This window comes from Barbatula barbatula, assembly GCF_947034865.1.
Source record: "Barbatula barbatula genome assembly, chromosome: 3".
NCBI classification, from domain to species: domain Eukaryota; kingdom Metazoa; phylum Chordata; class Actinopteri; order Cypriniformes; family Nemacheilidae; genus Barbatula; species Barbatula barbatula.
In genome coordinates, this window is record NC_136764.1 from 5,313,880 (window position 1) to 5,337,191 (window position 23,312).

The window sequence follows — 23,312 nt, forward strand, 5'->3', positions numbered from 1 at the left end:
ACATTTGCAGGCTTTGAAGTCATTTACATTTAGTCATTTAGCAGACGCTTTTATGCAAAGCGACTTACGGATGAGGAGACATTGAGCAATTATAACAACATAGGCAACAAAATACATAAGTGCAATAAAAAGCAGTCCATTGAAGCCTAGCGCGGTATACAACGCTAAGAAAGTGAGGTTAGTAAAAAATTTTGATAAGAAGACAGAAAAGAATTAGAGAAATTGAAAGTCAAGCCAAGCCAAGCCAAGCCAAGTCAAGTCAAGTCAAGTCAAGTCAAGTCAAGTCAAGTCAAGTCAAGTCAAGTCAAGTCAAGTCAAGTCAAGTCAAGTCAAGTCAAGTCAAGTCAAGTCAGCTTTATTTATTTAGCGCTTTTTACAATTTTCATTGTTACGAAGCAGCTGTTCAAGAACATTGACTAAAAACAAAACATATAAGGTTATGCAAGTCAAAACACAGGTCAAATATCAGACGGACTATAAATGCCTATATGCAGTGTTAATAAAATAAAACTATACATTTCACAGACAAGGCTTAAGGCTAGTCCCAGACTAAAATGAATAATTGAAAATAAATTGCCTTGACATATCTTAAAATATGTCATTGCCGACCCAAAGACGCATTATCTAAGGCATTTTAATAAAAGCGTCTTAAATATCCCAATTTAACTGAGGCAAAGTCCTGGCTTAAATGAAGCCTGTGAAACCGGCCCATCATGTTGCCGTTTATGAATCTGGGCAGACTGTGCAAAAATCTGTTTACATGCTAAATACGTCGACACAGCGGAAGTTTAGTTAAAAGAGTTTTCGACATTCTGGAATGAAACTTTTACAGACGTCTTCTCACAGCTTTTCAGGACGATGATAATGCAGCACAGCAGAAAAATGCATCATTTAACGGTTGCATACGCAACGACCCTTCAATATATTCCTCTCATTTCTTTTCTGGAAATCAAAATGAATCACGAGCAAATTCAGGTTGTTGATACCCGAAATGTTCCCGCGTCTACTTTTACACATCACGTTTCTGTGTCTGGCTACGCCAAGACTTGACACGGGTTGTGGAGGAAAGGTCACTTCTACAGGCTTTTCCCTGAAAGATGAAAAAGAATATGATGTTTAAATCGGCCTAATTAAAAAGCGTCCAGACATGTTTACTTTGAGTAATGGTTACGCTTGCACAAATGTTGTTCCGGTATTTGCCAAGGACATTAAGCAACAGCACAAGAACATTCTCTGTGGCTGAGTAATGGCCTGGAGCCAATCCAGAAGTTCGCTCGGTCTGTGGGGCTTCTGCCATCTTTTTGTTTCAATGAACCCATTATGGGGTCCCGGGATCACCTTTGGTTCAGTATCCATCTCTGTGGGAGCCATTTGTTAGGTGTCATTTAAATGTTAAATGGGAGAGGCAGAGCTATGAGGGCCTGAATTCAGCACGGCCCATTCACAAACACAGACTGCATTAACACTTTTAAAGGCTTCTCCGTCACACTGACCCAGGTCATGTTCAGGCAAGACGGGTTTGTGAGGATTTGAATAGTTTTGATGTGCTCGGAGGTGTTGTGTTTTTGTTTAGACTGAATGCACCCACTGAAGAGCAAGAGGCTACATTGACACCTGCGAAGGAACATCTAACATGTGTTGAGCTTGGATGACATTTGTCAGAATATGCAAAACAGCAAAGGTTCGGGCTGAAATAAGGTAATTCTGTAGCGTTTTAGTGTCTGTAAAATGAATCAAACAGAAGTGGATTGGATGTTTGGGTATAGCTTTTAAACTAAGCAGTCATCTGAAGTGTTTTTTCGTAACTATACAGTCACACATGACAACTGCATGGATATGTATACGTTCTGTAGATTATTCATTACATTTGACCACTTCACACAGCTCAATGCATCCAACATCTTGGAATGGTAAACATATAATTTGCGTTCATTGTCAACATTCAGAGTAAAATGAACGACTAAAGATACGACAACAATGCGTAGCAATTTGAGAATGTGTTGTGTGTTTTTTATGTATTGAAACCATAAAATGTACAACATAATTTTCTTTGAAGTAGCATTTTTAAAATAACAAAAGCAAAGATTTTGACACTATGGAGTGTTGAAAGAAACGCAACGAGATGGGACATTACCGTGGATAAAATCACACATTTCTCAGGATCGTTGAAAACATCTGGGACAGTGTAAATATGCACAACTGAACAAAATAAATAACACCGTGCTACTGGCTTTTGGATATTTCATACATTTTACATATTGAGCCTTTAAGTAATTTGTTAACTATTCCAATATCATGTTAGCCGTATTATGTTTGTTTAACAAGTGAAATATTTAGGTTATTAATTTTGATATGAATACATACTCTTGGTCAGCTCGCTTTCAAGTGTTCATGGATCAACTTGACCTTTCTTATATAGAAACAGATGCTAATAAAGCATCTGGGCAATTCCAGTGTTATGGAAAGTTTGAGTCAAAACTTGAAACATAAATTCTCAGAGAATGTATTTATTACCAATATATTGAACCATCTGTTTATATTTGACTAAACCCAGACATCAGACACATATTAGTTTATGCAAGATTTTTCTATCTTAAAAGAGGGTAAATGGATGTGACAAAATAAATGACACGTTTTCAGAGACTGAAGGATTTTTGTGAATTAAACGAACAAATCGGAAGCAATAATACCCAACAAATGGAGAAGAGATAGCTCTTTATAGAACATTCAATAGTTATTTTATTTCCATGTGCCACTTTATCAAGAATATGGACCATTATGGATATGACAGTTTTGTTATGGATGTGACAATTAACTTACCTGACTATAGAAAACTGTGCTTTAAAACACACGCACACCATTAAAAGACTTCATATGGGTATTTAATCCATCAAATTGTGACATCTGACCTATCAGCACAACAAAAACTTTAGTTTTTCATCTTAAGGTTGACATTTGCATGGAATCGCCCATCTATGTTTATAATCTATGACTACCAGCCCAACTATGTCCATTTATAATCACCCGCCTACTGTGATTTGACCATTTGCAACACAAAAGGAATCGTTTCTATGAAATTTCCTCTAACATCACTGCCCTGTGTGTCCTGCGTCGAGGATCCATTTCAATGGCGTTTCAGCAGTCGCTTGGGATAGCAGAGTCAGCAGATGTATTATGAAAACAGGTGCGCTCCGCCCACACTCACAGTGTATCGCGGTTGAACACCCAACATGCACATTGATTTTGTTTCCAGAGGGTCATAACATCATCGCAGTATTGTGTGCAGTATTTTCAACTTTATAAGGGTAATTACTCTCCAATAGCTGATAGTACATTTAAAGCGTGACATAATGCTGTTTGCATGCACGAGAACGAACGATAAAGAAAGGCCGGGGAAATGGATTAAGCTCTGATGGGCCACACAGTTAGTCAAGCAACTGTCTTCATTACGGACTATGGGACTAAGCCTTAAGCACCCCCTCGAGGGCCTGGCTTCAGAAAAAATCTATAGAGAAATGCATCATCAGACAGCGAGACAAACAAACGCTTACTCTTAAAGCGAGCTCTTGTTCTTCCTGCTCTGAAAAGATTTCAAGGTTGTCGTTTAAACAGAAAACAAAAGGACACACACCTGGTTACCTCCCTAAAAACAACGAATGGCCCGGAATGGCAGACGACACTGTATGTTGTGTAAATACACAAAACTTTGAGAGCAGAGCTGGCGGTTGCAACAGAATGTTAAACACATATGAATGTAAATCATACCAACCAAAGCTAAAAATGAAGGCTTGCATGAAAGTTTGGGGGTCTCCATACAAAAATATGGATGTAGGCAGGGTTGCCAGATCTGCCTAACAAAACAAAAACTAAAATACATATTGTACAGTCACTGTATGCGTATCCCGAATCATAAACACACTTTTATAAATAATTTCATTTCATGTTGTTGCGAGAACCAGAGAGACTCAAAATGGAGATTCGTGGAGTCTGCGTGCCGCCAATTTGTGTGCAAACAGTGATGTATTATCATATGCTATGTTGTTATAATTGCTTCCAATGTTTCCTCATCTGTAAGTCGCTTTGGATAAAAGCGTCTGCTAAATGACTAAATGTAAATATGCTTATATCCAAACTAAATTAAAAACCTCAAAATATTAATAATTTTACTCACAAGCTTGAATCAACCCTTGGAGTCATGTGGATTACTTTTATGATGGATTAGGTTTTTGCAGCTTTACTGAAAGACTTCTGAAATGAGAAAGAAATGAAGCGCACGCGATTCTTAAAAAGAGAATGACCCACATTCATAAACTATTTACAATAAATGCTGTCATACTTCTTGAAAAAAAATAGGCATTGTCATTTTTTATTTCACTGCGACTTTAGAGATGGGCCACTATCCAATGCCATGCTTGGAAATGATTTAGATTGTCTTCAGCTGAAGAATGGAAATCATATAGGATATAAATGATGGTTGGCAAAATGAAGTTCAACTTTGGGCAAACTATTCCTTTAAAAGTAGCCCAATTGCGGAGAACACAGCAGACCTGGCAACACTGGACTTGGAAAACTCTCAAAGTGAATTTTGTCAACCTTTCAGAGTACATTCATATAAAAATAGCTCACATGCTTCGACTAAAAGTCAGATAATTCCCCTTTTGATTTCACAGAAATAAAATAATAGAACGCCCGATCCTTTTATGTTCTCCACGGCTAACCAAACAAGGTTTCTGAAGGGCAACTTGGCCGCGTCTTCCACAGGGAATCTTGCGTGCTAGTCTCTTGAGAGGGCGAGGACACTCAGACAATGTCACAGAGCTCAGGATGCAGAAAACAGTCACATTCACTGGCCCTCGTGGATTTACAGTAATGGGCAAAGTCATATAGGGGAAGCATTCCACTGGCACTGTCAACGCTAGACACATGAGCTGAGCTCCAAAACCATCTGGCCTGAGCACATTTTATTAATGCAGTCTGTGCGCATTTTCATTTCTTGTTTAGACAACTGTTAGAATGACATGATATCATTTAATGTAACGCCCTTGATGTTTTTAACTGTATGTGTTTAGTCTACAGATGATTACACGTCCTGGTATTGTTACTGACATTGAAACAAGATATACTGTATACAAATCTCGAGATGACAAACGTTAACTTTCCTGTATCGTTGTGTTACATGCAAACCGTGATGGACTGCAAACCCTGATGACATCTTACAAGTTCGAGTACAGAACGTTTTTTTAATCATCACGTTTCAACCAATTATGTACAGCCGTGGAAAACCATTTCAAACTTATTTTCAGTTTTTCTGAACTTTTTACTATTTCTAGGTGTTCGTTTAGTTAAAATAATCATTTTTGTTTCGTTCTGTGAACTTCGAACATAATTTCTCCCAAACTTTAAATAAAACTGTTGTTTCTTTTCGCATTTACTTGCAGAAAATAAAAGCTGGAAAATATACCGTGTATTGTGTCACAAAACAAGTTGATATTCACTTTAAGCAATACAACATTAATATTTCAACATGTGTTAAGGAAAAGTACGTCTTGTCATGCCGTCACATTGATGTTGGATGACTTCATGTCACTTCCCCGAGTTTTGATTTGGTTGAAGTTCAACAGACATTGGACTAGAACGAGCACAATACATCTAGAAATGAGGATTTGATGAGCGTTTGGAACGGTCTCTTAACTTTTTCCACGCCTATAAATGCTTCCATGAACAGTTGCAACCTTGTAGGACAAAAAAGTCATAATTTGATGTTAATTCCGATTCCATAACAACAAAATCCAAACTGCTTTCACAAAGATGAGATTTCCTTCAATACTTTAATTACGTGTTAACAAAAAAGGAGGTACAGCATATTCCAGTCAGTTGATAGTGTTTTTAATACATACAGAAACAAAATCATACATTTCCAGTTCCAACTTCCACCCTGGTGGCTTTTTAAAAAACCTTATCAAGTTATGCATCAATGGCGATTTAATCATTTACAAAATTTAAGCGCGTTGATATCTGCATGGCCAGGAATGAGAGAGGACATTTATGTGTTATCATTTGGTCATTAGTGTCAAAAGTCCTGTCACTGTAAGCATCTGAAAGACGTGCTCAGCTATGATATCTGAAGGAAACGCACCACCCAGAGAGCTGGGTGTCACGGGCCCATGGGGGCCAAACACCATCCAGAAGCCCTTAGGATGCCATATAGCTGATCTGACGTGAAATCTCCCAAGGGCAAAAAAAGGCTTCTCAGTGACTGTACTGAGAAGAAAATAAAGATCCATTGATCATTTGTTACACGAAGAGAAGAAAAAAGGAAATGCATCGCAAAATTCCACAATGAGAATAAAAGAAAAAACAGTGAGAAACACTTTATACACGTAGCAGTTTGAGAGTAATGACATACCTCGCGTCTCTTTAGAGACCTCTGACAGGTACATACTCGCTTTAGTGTCTTGTTTTGGTCCTGTATCGTTGTATATTACATCTATTCAACACTCTCATCATTCTCCCCTCTGTACGGCTCCATTCACAGTTTGTCACAGTTCACGACAGTGTCCGTTAGTGTTCCTTGAATCCATCCTCTCCCTGCTATTTTCATACGAGATTTGTTTTTGGAAAACTGATTCTGCGCGCATTCTATATAGATTACAATATACTTAAATAAAAATTAAAACAATTACTTCGTTTTCTCTTTCTTGCTCTACATTTGGCTGATGAGAAACATGTTTTCAAGAATATCCCATGTCATCTGACATAGATCTAAAAAATGGTACACTATATATGCTCAATGTTTTTCTTAAGTATGTACAAATAAAACGTATATCAAAACATCATCAGGACTGGTTCCGCGTACCATCACGGTCAGTCTTTTCCTTTAGTCTGACGAGTATCCAGTAACCTAAAACTGACCTTCCAACCAACGTTGGTCAATGTGCCAAGGCACCATTAAATCATCTTCTATCAGTGCAGACTGACATCATACAAAAATAATCAAGACTTAAGGACTAGTGGTCACGAATGGCAGAAAGTGAAAGAGTTTGGCAAATTTAATGTTTCGACTGGCCCCAACAAACCGAGTTTGTCGTTTCCTTTCATTTGATTGTTTGCGCCCATGCAAGTAAAAAGGCAGGCGGGCGGGCGAGCCGTCTAGACACACTCCTCCGCAGACATCAGCAGAGGGTTGATGTACTCGAACCCTTCAAACTCAGACTGGTCGATCTTCTTAACAACGTCACTGAGGGAGACAAGAAAGATAATCAATTATTCTTAACTCCGCCGTTTAACTCACAATGGCTGGAAAACAGGAGATGTGGACATAAAGGAAAAATGTGTGGTCAAGGAAGTGCATCGTAAAACTGATGGCGCATTTGGTACTGATGAAAGCGGCATAACTGCGGTGAAGATCTAAAGGACATTAACGGTGATTCAGAAAGCCGGAGGTATGACGCAGACAGACTTGCATGAACAGACACTCACTCATCGTCGGGCGTCAGCTGAATGGGCTCGTTGGTGAACTGGGCATCAAAGTTATCCAGCCCGAACTCGCCGGAAATGTTGGGCTTGAAGGGCGGGACGACTTGCTTCTGCTCCATCTGAAACGCAGATAACATGAGTCGAATAATGACGAAAAGCACTCAATCTTAAAAAAATATGAACCGTAAATCTGCTTTCGACTTGAAAACATACATCACAAAAATCTATTTGTTTCTACAGAGCAGTATATTTGAATCCAAAGCCCTATTCGTGGCCGTCTAAAGCATTTTGCATTTGGTGGCACCGTTTAATTTTTAATGATATCTTTTTTATTATCCAAAGCATTTCCGTATTACATTCATACTTTTCTTTTCCCTGCTATGAACCTCAAAATATTCCTGCAAGACTTTAAAGCGAATTAGGATTTGCTCCCCCTGCTGGCGGCCCGCAGCCTGTCTGAATAGAAAGTGTAACCTTATCTCTTCAAACAATCTGACCGCCAGTTCCTTCTGGCTCTCGCCAGACCACACAGGGACGAGAGGTCACCGTGTCTGAGTCTCGCCTCATGGAGTGTCAATCACATTTGCCCTACACATGATCCAGTTCACTCTCACAGCCTCAGACGGGGGGGAAAAATCAATGTCTGGACACCATATCACCTTCATTATATCACTGGCTCAACAGAGTTCATTTCATAATATAACCTCGACAACAAAAGAAAATCAATGCTTCTGCAGCTCATTATTTGCCTTTCATTATATTAGAAAAAGAGTTTGTAAAAAGCAACCCTATAAAAACAAATCGAAAGCTCAAAGAAACTCAAGCATCGCTGAATGATGAAGCCGTGATGATTCTCATGTTTAATGACATGAATGAGTAATGAAACGGTCATGCTTCTCAAGGTTATAAACAGCACTAACTAACTCTTCTGGTTCCAGTAAAAGCACTGTTTAGTTTCACTATGGTCAGGCTGAAACGGGTGACTCATGCTTCCTGTCAAAACAACCCGTACGTCAGATAACAGCAAGACAGATAGCGGTGACTCACAAGATCCCAGTCTACGTTTCGGAAAAAAGGATGGGCCATGATGTCTGCGAAGCCTGTCTGAGGATGACATCCGAGCCGTTCCTTTGGCTCCTACAAAAAACAGAAGAAATCAGATCAAGACAAAGATCCACCGGGGTGAATAGAAATAAAAAAGGGGTAAATGAAGGGAGGAGTGAAAGAGGTATTTAATAGCCCCATGAAGCCTTTAAGATCTGTCTGGTTTGATCCCTCCTCACCTTGTTCAGAAATCCCTTCAGAACACTTGCGGCTTTAACCGACAGCGATCGAGGAATTCTGATCTGCTTTTCCAAAATGACTGCAAATGAGGAGAAAGAAATCAGAGATACAGAAAAACATTTTCTGAAATAAACGTGCTGCTGTCACGTACCTTGGAAAAGATAATCTTCTGTGTTTTGGTCAGGGTTATCAGAGCTGCCCACTATGTCGAAGGGTGACCGGCCAGCCATCATCTCGAACATCAGGACGCCCAACGCCCACCAATCCACACTAAAACCTGCATATAAATGAGTAGTTTAGCATAAACAACCTGATGCGGATCTAATAGCATTAACTAAATTCAGCAGAGGGTGTATAACCGTAGTCTTCTCCTCTCAGGATCTCAGGGGCGATGTAATTGGGGGTTCCACAGAAAGTGCTGGTCGTGTCTCCTGGTCTCAGACCCTCCTACAGAAGAGCACACGGTTATGCTTTAAGATATAAACCATCAGCTGCACAACTGAACGTACATTACTCAACTAGATTTTCTCGAACGTAGATTCCGACTCACCTTGCACATGCCGTAATCTGTGAGTTTGATGTGTCCCTCGGAGTCCAGCAGCACATTGTCGAGCTTCAGATCCCTGTAGATGATGCCACGCTCGTGGAGGTAGTTCAAAGCCAGACTGATCTCTGCCGAGTAAAACCTGCCGGCCAAGAAAAACTCTTCGGTCACGCTTATGTGCGTTTCTGTCATTTAGGGTGAGCCACACAAAGATTCAACAACTAAACCGTTTGATACACTACACGGCCCATGTCTTCATACCTGGCGTGCTCTTCTGGAAGTTTTCTCTGTCTCTGCATATGAAACATTAGATCCCCTCCATTCACATACTCGATGACGAAGAACAGCCTGTCAAAGACAAACAGCAAATGTATCGATCCATTAATTCCAATGACATACACTTGCATGTCACGTTTATATTAGTTCCCAGTTTGATGCAGTTATATGCGAACATTGATGATTTATCATATTTTACCAAATGGAAAATTAGTCAGTCACAGTACAGGCCGTGAAGGACGCATGTCGACGGATAAACATGGCTTACAGAATGCATTAAAAATGGCAACAGGTGACATCCTGGAGGAAAGTGTGGTGCTGAATCATTTATGATTCACTATAATAAAGACAGATAATCTATAAAGTATATTTGAAGTAATTGTATATCATATTATGGCTGTCAATTAAATTACTACAAATAAAAACATATTTTGAAGCACGATATGACATTCAGCTGCTTTATAAATGGATCACTCACAAAACTACCGATACACCATTGGAGTCAAAACATATAATTCAATAACACAAAAATTGGATGTTCTACAAGATATTCTCAAATGACAAAAAAATGACATTCAATAATTGACAGAATATTCATGACTGATATTCTCACCATCCCAAACATTTTCAAAAGACTGTTTAAACACACACACACACACAGATTTCACATCAAGTTTGATATTATTTGAAGAATAACCTCTACCAGTACCTTTCATGTGACTAACAGGTTTCTAGTTAAAATCTTAAGACTCGTGTGTCATGCATTTGTACATAAATGTGTTCGTGCTCATTACCGTCACAGGAAGTTTTCAATGTATCATTTTCTATTTAAATATAATTCCTTAATGTCTTATCATGTATGATTAATAAAAACTTTGTCAATCCTGTAGCAGGAATAAGCGTTTTAAATGATTAGGGTAATTATGGTTTTTAAGGCCAATTTTAGGTAAAACTTTCAAAATGTCAATAACACTTTTGAGACAAATGTTTTTTTTTAACATTGTTATTTATGACTGAAAAAGAAATGCGTTTATGCGAATCATGTTTGATATCTTCAAACCAATATTTCGTGAGAACCACTCAATTTTTTTTAATTTTTGTTTAGTCTTTGTTTCCCCGCACAACCCAGATTCTTTCCCGTTATATGAGAAATCCCTTATGTTCACTGTGGATCCCACAGTATGAGCAACACCTGCGAATGTTATTTATTTACCTGCTCTCGGTCTGGAAGCAAGAATGAAGTCCCACAAGGAAGGGATGGTTGGAGGCCTGCTCAAACACGTGCTTTTCTGTTTGAACCCAGTCGATATCCTGAACACCCAGAAGGAGAGCAACAAACAAAAAAACAGACACAAAAATCAATGTCCAATTGAAAACCAGCGCACCCGTTCTGTCAGTAGGGGCTACGTTTGGAAGGGCATGCAGGACTTTATTGAGCAGAGGCTGAAATCTCATAAAGGTTCGGAGGACGGGGGCACGGGGTCTTCCCGAGGAGCAGCATCTGGATGTGAGGAGACTTACAATGGACGGATAGTGAGAAAATCCAGGCGCTTTTATTGACAGCCTGATAAAAATACCTCTGACCGTGAGACTCTCTTTAAGAGGCCAGAGGAGCGCAGCTGCATTTATTGACCGTCCACAGCTGCTGTCAATTTATCACACACACGACTTAAGTGAATCGAATCAAAGTCAAATGGCCACTTCATCAGCATCTTGTCATCTCTATGTATACTTCAACACATCCAACACAGATTAGGCTGCTCATTGCTGACTGAAATCGCTCAAATTATTGCGTTTTTCTGTGACAGGCGCAGATTTAGCGCCGGGAGAAGCGCTGCGACTAATGGTGGGTTTATTTTGAGGCACCGCTTGATGTACGAGTGAAACGTTACCTCGTCGTCGTTCACCAGCTCCTTCTTCACCACCTTCATGGCGTAGATGCGTTCTGTCTTCTTTAGACGCACCAGGAGCACCTTGGCGTAGCTGCCCCGACCGATTACCCTCAGCAAGTCAAAGTCTGGTAGGCCCAAACTGGACACAGCCTTCCCCGACTCCCGACTGCTCACAGCCTAGGGGACGGACAACATGAGTGTTAAACCACCATTACCTTGGTGATACTTTCCTTCATATACTGTATGTTTGACCTATATTAAGTCACGCGAAATAGCTTCAATTTTTCAGTTTTTTCATCTTCTGATGCCCTTTCTTGTCATGTTCTGACCTTTTTTATGCACGGTTTTTCACAGGAACAAGGATCCTTGATGAGATGCTAATGCCCCTAATACAAGGTTACTTTTTCGGCTCCACTAATGGAAATCAATACAGCCAGAATAAGTTCGCTTGTGCAACACCCCCATCCCATTCCCACAGTGACAACTTTGAGATTGTGTTCTGAACGCTTGCATAATTGGTTCATAATGGCCTCATTTGCACATGAATCTAGGAATATCATCGCCGGGCGATCATTTTTGGAAAACAGAGGTTCTTTCCGCTTTATCAACACGAGAGTCGAGTAATGTCTTACCTCATGCTCCTCTCCCTCATGATTGATGCTTTCTGTCGAGTTCTTTTTGTCTAAAAATGGAAAACAATGAAAGGAGATTATTCAATGAAATTCGCATACAAATCCCACTCCAAACACAAGCCCCTAAACCAAAGGAGGCACTTGGATAAATCAACCCCTTCATTGTTGAAATGTATTTGAGCAGCACGGTGGCTAAAGCAAGGAGCTTGTTGGCGTCATTAATTCCAGCAAACAAGCTTAATCTTGTGAGGAGAATCGAGCCTGTGGGCTGTTGCAATGCAAACACAGCTCATCGCCAAACAAGAAACATCGCTCCGACCCATCCGGTCATTTACAAGTACTCGAGATAGAAATCTATCAAATCAATGTGACGCTATAGATTACTCTGAATCAATTCGCCAACCTAATGAACGCAAGGAGTCTGATGAGCTCCGCTTAACACCTCTAAATAACAAGCTACTTAAGGGTTTAAACAAAACACGAGCCACGTTTAGCTCTCTCCGGTCATAGAAGGTAAGGATCAGTTATAATTTTGCAAATAAATAAAGTCATGTGTTAAGTATAACAAACAGAAATCAGCCTACTGTACCTTGGTCACCGTGTTCAGGAGTGGACCCTGGATCAATTCTTCCAATCATTGGGTCCTAGAACAGCATATGTATATGAGAAAATAAACGACACAGGATATACTGCGGGCAATGAAGAAATAAATCTAAAACAACTGCCATTTGTTTTCAGTTTTTAGACATTAGAGCGTATGTTCTGTATAATAACTATATATGAATCATACACATGAATACATATGAAGAGTTTGGTTCCAAAAAGAGATTACTCAAATGTTCAAAATGTTTTATTAGGTTTTATTTTGTTAGTTAGCTGTATTGTTTCTTGAGTCTTCATATATATATATATATATATATATATATCGGTCAAAGGTTTCCAAACACTTACTCACTCACGTATTTTTGCCTAGAATTTGCAGAAACGTTCTCTCTTTTTGGGGTATCAACCTACGATCTTTTTTAACAATATTAAAGGAGTTCCCATCAATTCTGAGCTCTTATCGGCTGCTCTTTTTTTATTATCGAGTCAGTTATCCATTTCAAATACTTTTTTAATTGTTTATAAGGAAAATGTTTATATTTACACAATTATATTTTTGTCTATGAAAATTAATAATAACATTTTAGCATACAATGAAAATTTTGAAAACAATAAAAAACATTTTATTAACGTGTTAATTTATAACAATTATTATAACAATACAACCCAATGCCACTGAACGCTTTAACTTTGACCCTTTTTCAATTCCTTTATATTTTTAATAACCAAACTGTGCTCTTATTTGGAAAGTGTTTGTGCATCCACTGACGTCTCACCTGTATTACCTGTCGACCACACTCCACTGTGACCAATTTATGGCACTTCTTATGGACCAGCAGTTTACAGTTTATGCACTTGTATCCCTGCCTGCCCAGGCCCCAGATACGGTCCGTGCAGATGGCACAATGAGCGCGCTGTATGGAGAACAAAAGCATGAATGCCATATCAAACACAAATAAGCCGAGCAAACATTTGTTTGTGAACTCAAACGTCATACCCTGTTGAAGCGTTTGGCTTGAAACGCATGTCCGTTGGCATAGTAGAGCTTCCTCCAGCGTCGAGCTCCACGGCGATATATGGATTCTGCAAGAGAAACATTTCAGTGATCCCTCACAATACAAATGCAAGAATATCCGTTTATAAAAAGCAAAAATGTAAACGTACTGTCTTCTCCAGGACATGGCATTCCGGGTTTCTCGGGAATACAGGGAAACACTGGGGAGAAGGAGAGATTGAGCAGAGAGTCTGCAGTCAGCACAGTACTACACAAACACCAGAACGACCTCGCTGTGACCTCTCCTCATCTGACAGTGGATAAGGACGACGGGGTCAAAAAACAGAGTCTATCCAGGCCTGCGGGGTCAGCAGGGGAGGACAGCAGCTATTGACAGAAAGTCAGTTTGCTTTTTTTCTGCCGACCCCGATGACCAGACGTCTCCTTCCCTCCATGACTAATTGACCGAGCCAACGGGGAGAACTATGTATCGCTGTCAATCACTGTGCCCAAACTCGGCTTGACTCCAGATACACATCTCCACTAACCATGTAACCCGCTGGACAGTGCAATAAAACGTTTCAATAAATAAAAGTGATTTTTATGTAGATAGAATTTGATCGCGCTCTGCGACATTAAACAGTGAAATCAGAGGATATAACATACAGTGAGGGAATAATTATTTGATCCACTTCTGATTTTGAATGTTTGCATGCTTACAAAGAAGTGAAGGGTCTATAATTTTTATGGTAGGTTTACTTTAACAGATAAAATGTCAGTTAAGGTAACAAATTGATTTGCATTTTCCATTCCAGTCCAATCCTCTGTAAATCTTTAAGGTTTCTTGATGTCGCTCAGCAAATTGGAGTTTGATCCTCCTTCACAGATGTTCTATAGGACTAGGGTCTAGAGACTGGCTAGGACATTTAATGTGCTTCTCCTTAAGCCACTCTTTGGTTGTGTTGGCGATATGTATTGGGTCTTTGTCATGTTAAAGGAACATCCACGACCCATCTTCAGTGATTAGTTAAGAGGTACATGGACCCGTCCCTGAGCCCCTCGATGCGGTGAAGTCCTCCTGTACCCGTAGAAGATAAAAAGACTGTGGTGTTCTTGGGTTCATAGTCAGCATTTCTCTACCTCCAAGTCAGTTTTGGTCTCACAGCACTTTCTCCAAAGCCTTTTCTGAATCATTTTAATGTTCGTTGTCAAACTTCAGACGAGCCAGGTGGGCCTTCTTGGGCAGGAGGACCTTGCGGGTGCTTCAGGTTTTCAATCTATTGTGGCATAGCGTGTTACCAATGGTTTGCATGTCAACCGTGGTCCCAACTGTCTTGAAACATAAACAAGCTTCTTCCGTGTAGTTCTGAGCTAATCTTTAACCTTTCTCATGATCACCTTTAGTTAATTTGTTTTCTCCTTCCGACCAAGCTTTTGTCTGTAGCCTATTCAAGGTTTGTGCAGGTCAATCTGACATCCTTTGAAACCTATTTGGTCTTGACCATGGTGGTGGAGAGGTTAAAATGGAAGATACAGATCTTTTATATACAACTTAGGAGTACTTTCTTAAAGTGACAGGACTAACCTGTGGTCCATATAGGCACATAACCGATCCGTGGAGCCAGAATTCTTGCAGAATTAATAACATTTATATACATTTCCCGCCTGATTTTCTTAATGATATTCGGTTTCTTTCAGTTAAAATAAATCTACCATAAAAATGATAGACCCTCCATTTCTTTGCAAGCAAGCTAACTTCACTGCATTTAATACAGCATATACACAGTTTATTTAACATTTTCTATCTTGAAATTCATTGAATTATTCATAATTAGTACTTGCTGCATCTGGTTAGGGCAAAGTGTGCGACTTTATATGTCAAATACTTGCCGGATACACAGACTTAAAAAAATATAGAAGAATGTATTGCACTGCAGGCCACCCACCCACGTCAAGAGTCAAACCCCAGCATACCGTGAATAATGAGCTCCGAGTCTTTGTTGAGTTCATAGAGACGCAAAGCCTCCTCCAGCTCCAGCTGAGAAGAAACTGTGCAGGGATCTCCTACAACGACAAGCAGAGTACAAATTACACCGGAAAACTCAAATCGTCCATAAGCGCACGACAAACTTATGTTTATTCTGATCTCTAAATAAGTGATCGCTGCTTCGTCATTGTTATACTTGTGCTGTGGTCTTTCTTTCATTTACTTTCTATTGTAGTAACACGCATGCACTGAGACATTTCTCAAAATATCTTTAGCAAGTCATATATAGGTTTTGAAGAACATAAGGATGAATGAATGATTGATATATGATGCATTTTTATTTCTGGATAAACTCTCCCAAACTCCTCCCGTAAAGACTCTCTCATTGTAATGACTAGCGTGACTCTGGGCTCCGCATGGAATGGTGAAGATTTGGGTTTTAATTGAACGTCTCAACGCTTCCATTTCCCATCTCACATGAGTAATGCAGCAGTTAAGCATGACACGCAGTCGATCTTTCCAGCACAGAACATCCTCCCTGCTGTGTGCCGCATTCAAATTCACTTTACTCCTCGTGAAAAATCCATTGATTTTATTTTTGCCAATAGAGTCCAGGGTAATTTTGAGCGATGAATGAGTTCTGACTACAGCGGGGTTCATTTGTAAAGTATAAAGCGAATGCACAAATGCAGCAGGCATGATGTTGGAGGCATTTAGTTGCTACGGTGACGAGCAGAGAACTAAAAGCTGAAGGCCCATTTACACCTGCTGCTAATATTCACCACAAATAATGAAATATCTCGATCTAAAAACTGGTTTGAATATGGCCATGATCACCCAAATCACATAATAATAGTCAGAAATACATCACACTTTATAATAATGCATCCTTTTCTACAGAACATCTCTAAAAAAAAAAAAAAAAAGAAGACAAAAGCAGAACCTCTCTCTCTTTATCTCAACAGGTATTGTTCAGGCTTTAGTGGAAACTAGTAATTTGGTATTAGCACCTATTGTATTTTTGCCCCTGTTATATATCGCTGTATTGCCCCTGAACTCTCTGTAAGTGGCTTTGGATAAAAAAGCGAAATGACTACTGTCAAGTCTGGGAGTAGGCGTTTTCGTCCCATTAATCTGAGACCACCCTCTGGTTTACGGATGTTGCGGCATTTAACCGTAACTCATTGAGGAAACCGAACATAAGAATCGCACAAATATATCATCCCAGCCCTATATTAACACCATTCATTTTTATAGTAAGCAAATCATAAAACCTTCCATCTATGAGATCTGATGACAGGTGTGTTATTGGCCACATGTCTCGGTTGACCATTTGCATTTGGATTACCCGAGACAAATGTTAACACGGGGGGTAAACAGGGCCAGAAAGACTAAAGGAGAACTTGCATTCATTGACAAACCTTCTTCATCAATCCATTTCATAGTGAAGAGCTGGTCGTTGTCCATGGCGCACATGTCCCGTACTTCACTGCACAGCCCCTCATACGAGAGGGAGGGCTCGAAGTGTGTGATCATTATGTCCCTAAAAAAAAAAACATGTTGTATCAACATTTGACATTCAATAAGACGTTTTTGCTCCGGCTTGAAAAGCTTCAATGTGAAGAAAACCTCCATATTTAAAACCTCAAGCGAATGGGAACATTCTGGGCGGCCGTGTTAGATAATTTGCTCATTCTCCCTCGCAGCGTCTATATTGTGTTCAGACTGTTTTGGTTCACTATTGACAGCAAGGGAGTATCTCCTGTCTGTGAGACCCACGCATGCCTTTCACTTCTCCTGCCCCTGGCACAAGAACAAACGTTCCACCTGATGATGGCGAAAACCACAAACCTGCTTTTATCTGATGCAGGAGCATAGTACTGCAGTGGTGGAGTTAAAGGGTAGCTATGCGCTTCAGTGATCTTTATCTGTGACATAACAATAGTTCTGAGTAAGTGAGATGTCTTCAATATTTACAGTAAGGAATGAAAAATTTAAGGAATGCAAGACAAACTTCCTTGTTTGGTTGTCGCTGTCAAATGAAATGACGACAGATTCTGACACACTGATCCTGTTGGTGATGCATAACAAAGATGGATTGAAAGCGTGGACCTGAAGCCACTCTGTTCACACAAAAATGAAAATAAAGAGTTTATATCCTCAATCAGATAACTCATGGTTTTATTGTGCATTCCAATAAACATCAATCGAATTGCAGTTGGTTTGATTTAAGCCATAATAACTCAGCTAACTAACACAATAAAAACATAAAAAATGTTAAATACTGAGTTCTCGTTTTGGAAATAAACTCTTCAATTCAGTCATCATTTACCCACCCTCATGTCACTCCAAACCAAACACAAGTATTTTGAAGAATCTTGGTAACCAAACAGCACCCATTCACTTCTCTTGTATGGATACAAAACCAATGCAAGTGAATGGATCATTCTCCAAAAGATCTTCTGTCCTGTTCTGCGAAAGATGGATTTTATATTAGTTTAGTTTAGTTTGGGTGAATAATCACTTGTCCGGAGGCACTCTTCAAGAGCTCAGCATCATTGAAAGGAGCTGTTCAAATCTGTAGGGCGTACCACAAACCTGTACCCGCCATACATTAAAGTACAGTTTTGATTGACAACGTCAAGGCCAACGATTACGAGCTGAAACAGTTAATAGCTGTGTGTATTTTTTCTATGTTAAAAGGCATTCACCTATCCAAGCTTAATGCGAAACATGTGAGCCATTTCCCAAAACATAATCAAATATACGGCTCAACGCGTAAACTTCTAAACCAATGACGTGTATTTGGGAAGGCAATACCAATGTCATTGTTCTACCAATTTCACTTGGTGACACTACTGGCCCAGAAATTCCGCATACAGCTTCAAATATTAAAATACGAACAAATCTAGAAGTTGCATTCAACCCCACACCCGGTGATCTGCTTCTTTTATTCAACATCTGAAATCTTAAATGGATATTCAGAAAGAGAATCAGCGGCCGTATGCATTAATGCAATTCAAAACCCTTGTTTTCACAGACAAGGCTTAAAGCCAGTTCCGGACTAAGATGAACATTCGGCCTTAACTGAATATAAGTTGCCCCGAAATACCCTAAAATATACCAGCGCCGTTGTTTTGTCTCAAGATGCACAGCAGTAATGTATTCTTCGAAGGCATTTTTATATAAAAGCGATATAAATAGCTTATTTCAACTGGCTTAAGCCAAGCCACGTCTGTGAAACCGGGCCATAAAGTGTGGAGTCCCAAACTACATCCATACCTCGAGGGAATGGTTCGGAGACGCAAATATCTGTTCCCATTCACTATATTTATTATACATAATTTCACTACCATTTTGACCTGTTCATCATAACTGAAATTCCATCATAACACACATAACTGTGCCGTTCATCTACAATAGAAACCGATTGAATCATCGAGACAATAGGGCTCACGGGGAGTGTGAATAGGACTGGCAGTACGAGTTTTTCAAGTGCGTGACAAGTGCATACGTCATTCTGAAAGGAACTCAGCCGAAAGTCCACTCAGACATACAGAAATGTGTTATACATACGTGCATGATATATTCATAACAGCAAACGTTACCTTCCTATTCAAGAGAGGAATAAGAGAGTTCCACGTGTTACTTCCCAAAACTCATTTGTATCTTCTTGTTTGTAAAGATGCTTAAACCTGCCATTACGCACGGTGATAGCATGCTTCCCTACATAGCTTGAATGGCAAGAAGTTCCATTATTTCATAAACAACCATATTACACGATGTCTGTTAAATAAACCACCTAAATATGACAGACCGCTATTATAACCATACATCTCTACGGGCGGGCGCTTGGATGTAACCAACACCAGGTTAACTTGGAAACAACCTTATAAAAACCATTATGGGACGAAGACAGAGGCCACGTTTAAGGACAACACGTCTGAAGGTTTTATCACGAAGCAGAGTTTTGTTTTGGGATGCGCTAACACTGTATGCTAGCCGGGTGATGGTGTATTTGTGTACATCCCGAAACTCTGTTCTTGAGTTCAAGATACGCGTCAAAGTGTATGGAAACGTAACAAAAACAGCCCACAGGCTACTCACCCTCTGTAGTACGCTTTTACCCGGACCTGGTGCGGGTTTTCTCCGGGGTGGGACATGGTGCTGTCCCGCAGCGTGGGCATTATGAATTCTCCGCACCTCGGCTAGCGAGCTAACAGGGCTAACGACGCTAGCCTGCTATCGTCCGACGCGTCAAAAACAACAACAACCGAATTCAACAATTAATCCTCGGACGAAAGTAAAACTGAGGCGGGGGGTTTGAACGGCCTGTCTTAAATATAATAAATAAAGTTCTGGTGGATCGGACTCGTAAAAGTTCAGCGTCTGACCGGAAAACACTCCCTTCTCTCGCTGTCTGTCTGCGGGCCTGGAGACGGACGGATCCAAACACTGGAATGTCGAGGGGTGTTTTTTTTTCAAAGACATTACACTTCATCGGCGACGGCTTGTTTCACAAAGTTGTTCTGTGTGGGTGATTTTGTTTAGTTAAAATGTTTATAATTTGTTTATGCGAGATTCCACGTATTGTGTTGATCTTGATATTAGCTCGGCGGGATGGGAGCGTCCGGGTGCATTCCGATCATATCACAGAAGGATCTAAGGAGGGCGGAGAACCGTAATACAGGTGCTTTGCATCCTCGAAGTTAATTTGGAGTTAAAGCATTATAGTTGTCGCATTTAAAGTATTGTTGTGATGGACGTTTTGTGATAAGCGGTCACATTTGATGGTGTAGCACGCCGTCCAGGGACAAACAAACTCTCATTACAGTCACAGTGCGGCTCTGATTTGACTTAAAATACTTCAATTGAATCATCAGTTTGAAACTTTTAGTTAAAACGGATTAGTTTATAATGGAATATAATAATCGAATAAAGCATTTTTTTAATCAAGAATCGTTTTATTTAATCATTTAAAATGTACGCATGTTTAGTTTGCGTAACCACGATTAAAACCAGGGAGTTCGAGTACTTTCTTGTGATCAAATTTACAAGACCGATTTACTCTGATTGACCGATTAACCGACTATGACTTTTACGAGCAATTTGTTTGCAAAAGCGACACTTGTGATCAAATTTACAAGACTGATTTACTCTGATTGACCTTAACCGACTATGACTTTTGCAAGCTATTTGTTTGCAAAAGCGACACGTGTCCATTTATAGATTTATTCACAGTGCATTTTAACTGGTAAATGCAAAACAAAATTATTTGTAGTTCCAGTAAAGTGTGGTGTAGCACACCGTCCAAGGACAAAAAAAACCTCGAATCACAGTCATTACAGTGCGGCTGTGATCTGATTTGACTTAAAATACTTCAATTGAATCATCAGTTTGAAACTTTTAGTTAAAACGGATTACTTTATAATGGAATATAATAATCGAATAAAGCATTTTTTAAATCACGAATCGTTTTATTTAATCATTTAAAATGCACGCATGTTTAGTTTGCGTAACCACGATTAAAACGAGGGAGTTCGAGTACTTTCTTGTGATCAAATTTACAAGACCGATTGACTCCGATTAACCGACTGTGACTTTTGCGAGCTATTTGTTTGCAAAAGTGACACTTGTGATCAAATTTACAAGACCGATTAACCGACTATGACTTTTACGAGCAATTTGTTTGCAAAAGCGACACTTGTGATCAAATTTACAAGACTGATTTACTCTGATCGACCTTAACCGACTATGACTTTTGCAAGCAATTTGTTTGCAAAAGTGACACTTGTGATCAAATTTACAAGACCGATTGACCGATTAACCGACTATGACTTTTGCAAGCAATTTGTTTGCAAAAGTGACACTTGTGATCAAATTTACAAGACCGATTGACCGATTAACCGACTATGACTTTTACGAGCAATTTGTTTGCAAAAGCTACACTTGTGATCAAATTTACAAGACCGATTGACCGATTAACCGACTATGACTTTTACGAGCAATTTGTTTGCAAAAGCGACACTTGTGATCAAATTTACAAGACTGATTTACTCTGATTGACCTTAACCGACTATGACTTTTGCAAGCTATTTGTTTGCAAAAGCGACACGTGTCCATTTATAGATTTATTCACAGTGCATTTTAACTGGTAAATGCAAAACAAAATTATTTGTAGTTCCAGTAAAGTGTGGTGTAGCACACCGTCCAAGGACAAAAAAAACCTCGAATCACAGTCATTACAGTGCGGCTGTGATCTGATTTGACTTAAAATACTTCAATTGAATCATCAGTTTGAAACTTTTAGTTAAAACGGATTACTTTATAATGGAATATAATAATCGAATAAAGCATTTTTTAAATCACGAATCGTTTTATTTAATCATTTAAAATGCACGCATGTTTAGTTTGCGTAACCACGATTAAAACGAGGGAGTTCGAGTACTTTCTTGTGATCAAATTTACAAGACCGATTGACTCCGATTAACCGACTGTGACTTTTGCGAGCTATTTGTTTGCAAAAGTGACACTTGTGATCAAATTTACAAGACCGATTAACCGACTATGACTTTTACGAGCAATTTGTTTGCAAAAGCGACACTTGTGATCAAATTTACAAGACTGATTTACTCTGATCGACCTTAACCGACTATGACTTTTGCAAGCAATTTGTTTGCAAAAGTGACACTTGTGATCAAATTTACAAGACCGATTGACCGATTAACCGACTATGACTTTTGCAAGCAATTTGTTTGCAAAAGTGACACTTGTGATCAAATTTACAAGACCGATTGACCGATTAACCGACTATGACTTTTACGAGCAATTTGTTTGCAAAAGCTACACTTGTGATCAAATTTACAAGACCGATTGACCGATTAACCGACTATGACTTTTACGAGCAATTTGTTTGCAAAAGCGACACTTGTGATCAAATTTACAAGACTGATTTACTCTGATTGACCTTAACCGACTATGACTTTTGCAAGCTATTTGTTTGCAAAAGCGACACGTGTCCATTTATAGATTTATTCACAGTGCATTTTAACTGGTAAATGCAAAACAAAATTATTTGTAGTTCCAGTAAAGTGTGGTGTAGCACACCGTCCAAGGACAAAAAAAACCTTGAATTACAGTCATTACAGTGCGGCTGTGATCTGATTTGACTTAAAATACTTCCATTGAACCATCAGTTTGAAACTTTTAGTTAAAACGGATTAGTTTATAATGGAATATAATAATTGAATAAAGCATATTTAAAAAGCATATTTTTAAAATCACGAATCGTTTTATTTAATCATTTAAAATGCATGTGCAGATTTTTAGTTTGCGTAATCACGATTAAAACGAGGGAATTCGAGTACTTTCTTGTGATCAAGTTTACAAGACCGATTGACTCCGATTGACCGATTAACCGACTATGACTTTTGCGAGATTTGTTTGCAAAAGCGACATGGTGTTTATTCACACTGCATTTTAACTGGTAAATGCAAAACATAATTATTTGTATTTCCAGTAAAGTGTGTCTAACACGAGTCACAAATGCAAACTTAGAACTTATAGTCTAAATTATTATCTGTTCATATCCACCTGTATATTAGTACATAGTGTTAATGTTCAT

General features: G+C 39.2%; 1 protein-coding gene across 1 annotated transcript; it reads right to left on the reverse strand.

Annotated features, from left to right (window-relative positions):
- Positions 1-5,809: 5,809 nt before the first annotated feature.
- On the reverse strand, positions 5,810-20,371 carry prkci (protein kinase C, iota). Its single transcript, XM_079453356.1, has 18 exons — positions 19,796-20,371; positions 17,110-17,231; positions 15,676-15,765; positions 13,872-13,922; positions 13,705-13,790; positions 13,484-13,621; positions 12,694-12,748; positions 12,105-12,154; positions 11,473-11,649; positions 10,794-10,891; positions 9,566-9,652; positions 9,311-9,446; positions 9,120-9,207; positions 8,912-9,037; positions 8,760-8,839; positions 8,524-8,613; positions 7,480-7,595; positions 5,810-7,237 (listed from the first exon to the last, which is right to left on the reverse strand). The coding sequence occupies exons 1-18, from the start codon at positions 19,873-19,875 to the stop codon at positions 7,150-7,152; spliced, it is 1,758 nt and encodes a 585-aa protein (XP_079309482.1). The 5' UTR covers positions 19,876-20,371; the 3' UTR covers positions 5,810-7,149.
- Between the last annotated feature and the right edge of the window lie 2,941 nt (positions 20,372-23,312).

Excerpts from the sequence above, each read along its gene's own strand:
- prkci (XM_079453356.1), bottom strand. The coding sequence starts at position 19,875 with ATGCCCACGCTGCGGGACAGCACCATGTCCCACCCCGGAGAAAACCCG. Across the intron at positions 13,923-15,675 it reads CTCGGAGCTCATTATTCACG|TGTTTCCCTGTATTCCCGAG; the intron begins GTATGCTGGGGT and ends CCTTCTCCCCAG. Across the intron at positions 13,622-13,704 it reads AAGCCAAACGCTTCAACAGG|CGCGCTCATTGTGCCATCTG; the intron begins GTATGACGTTTG and ends TTCTCCATACAG.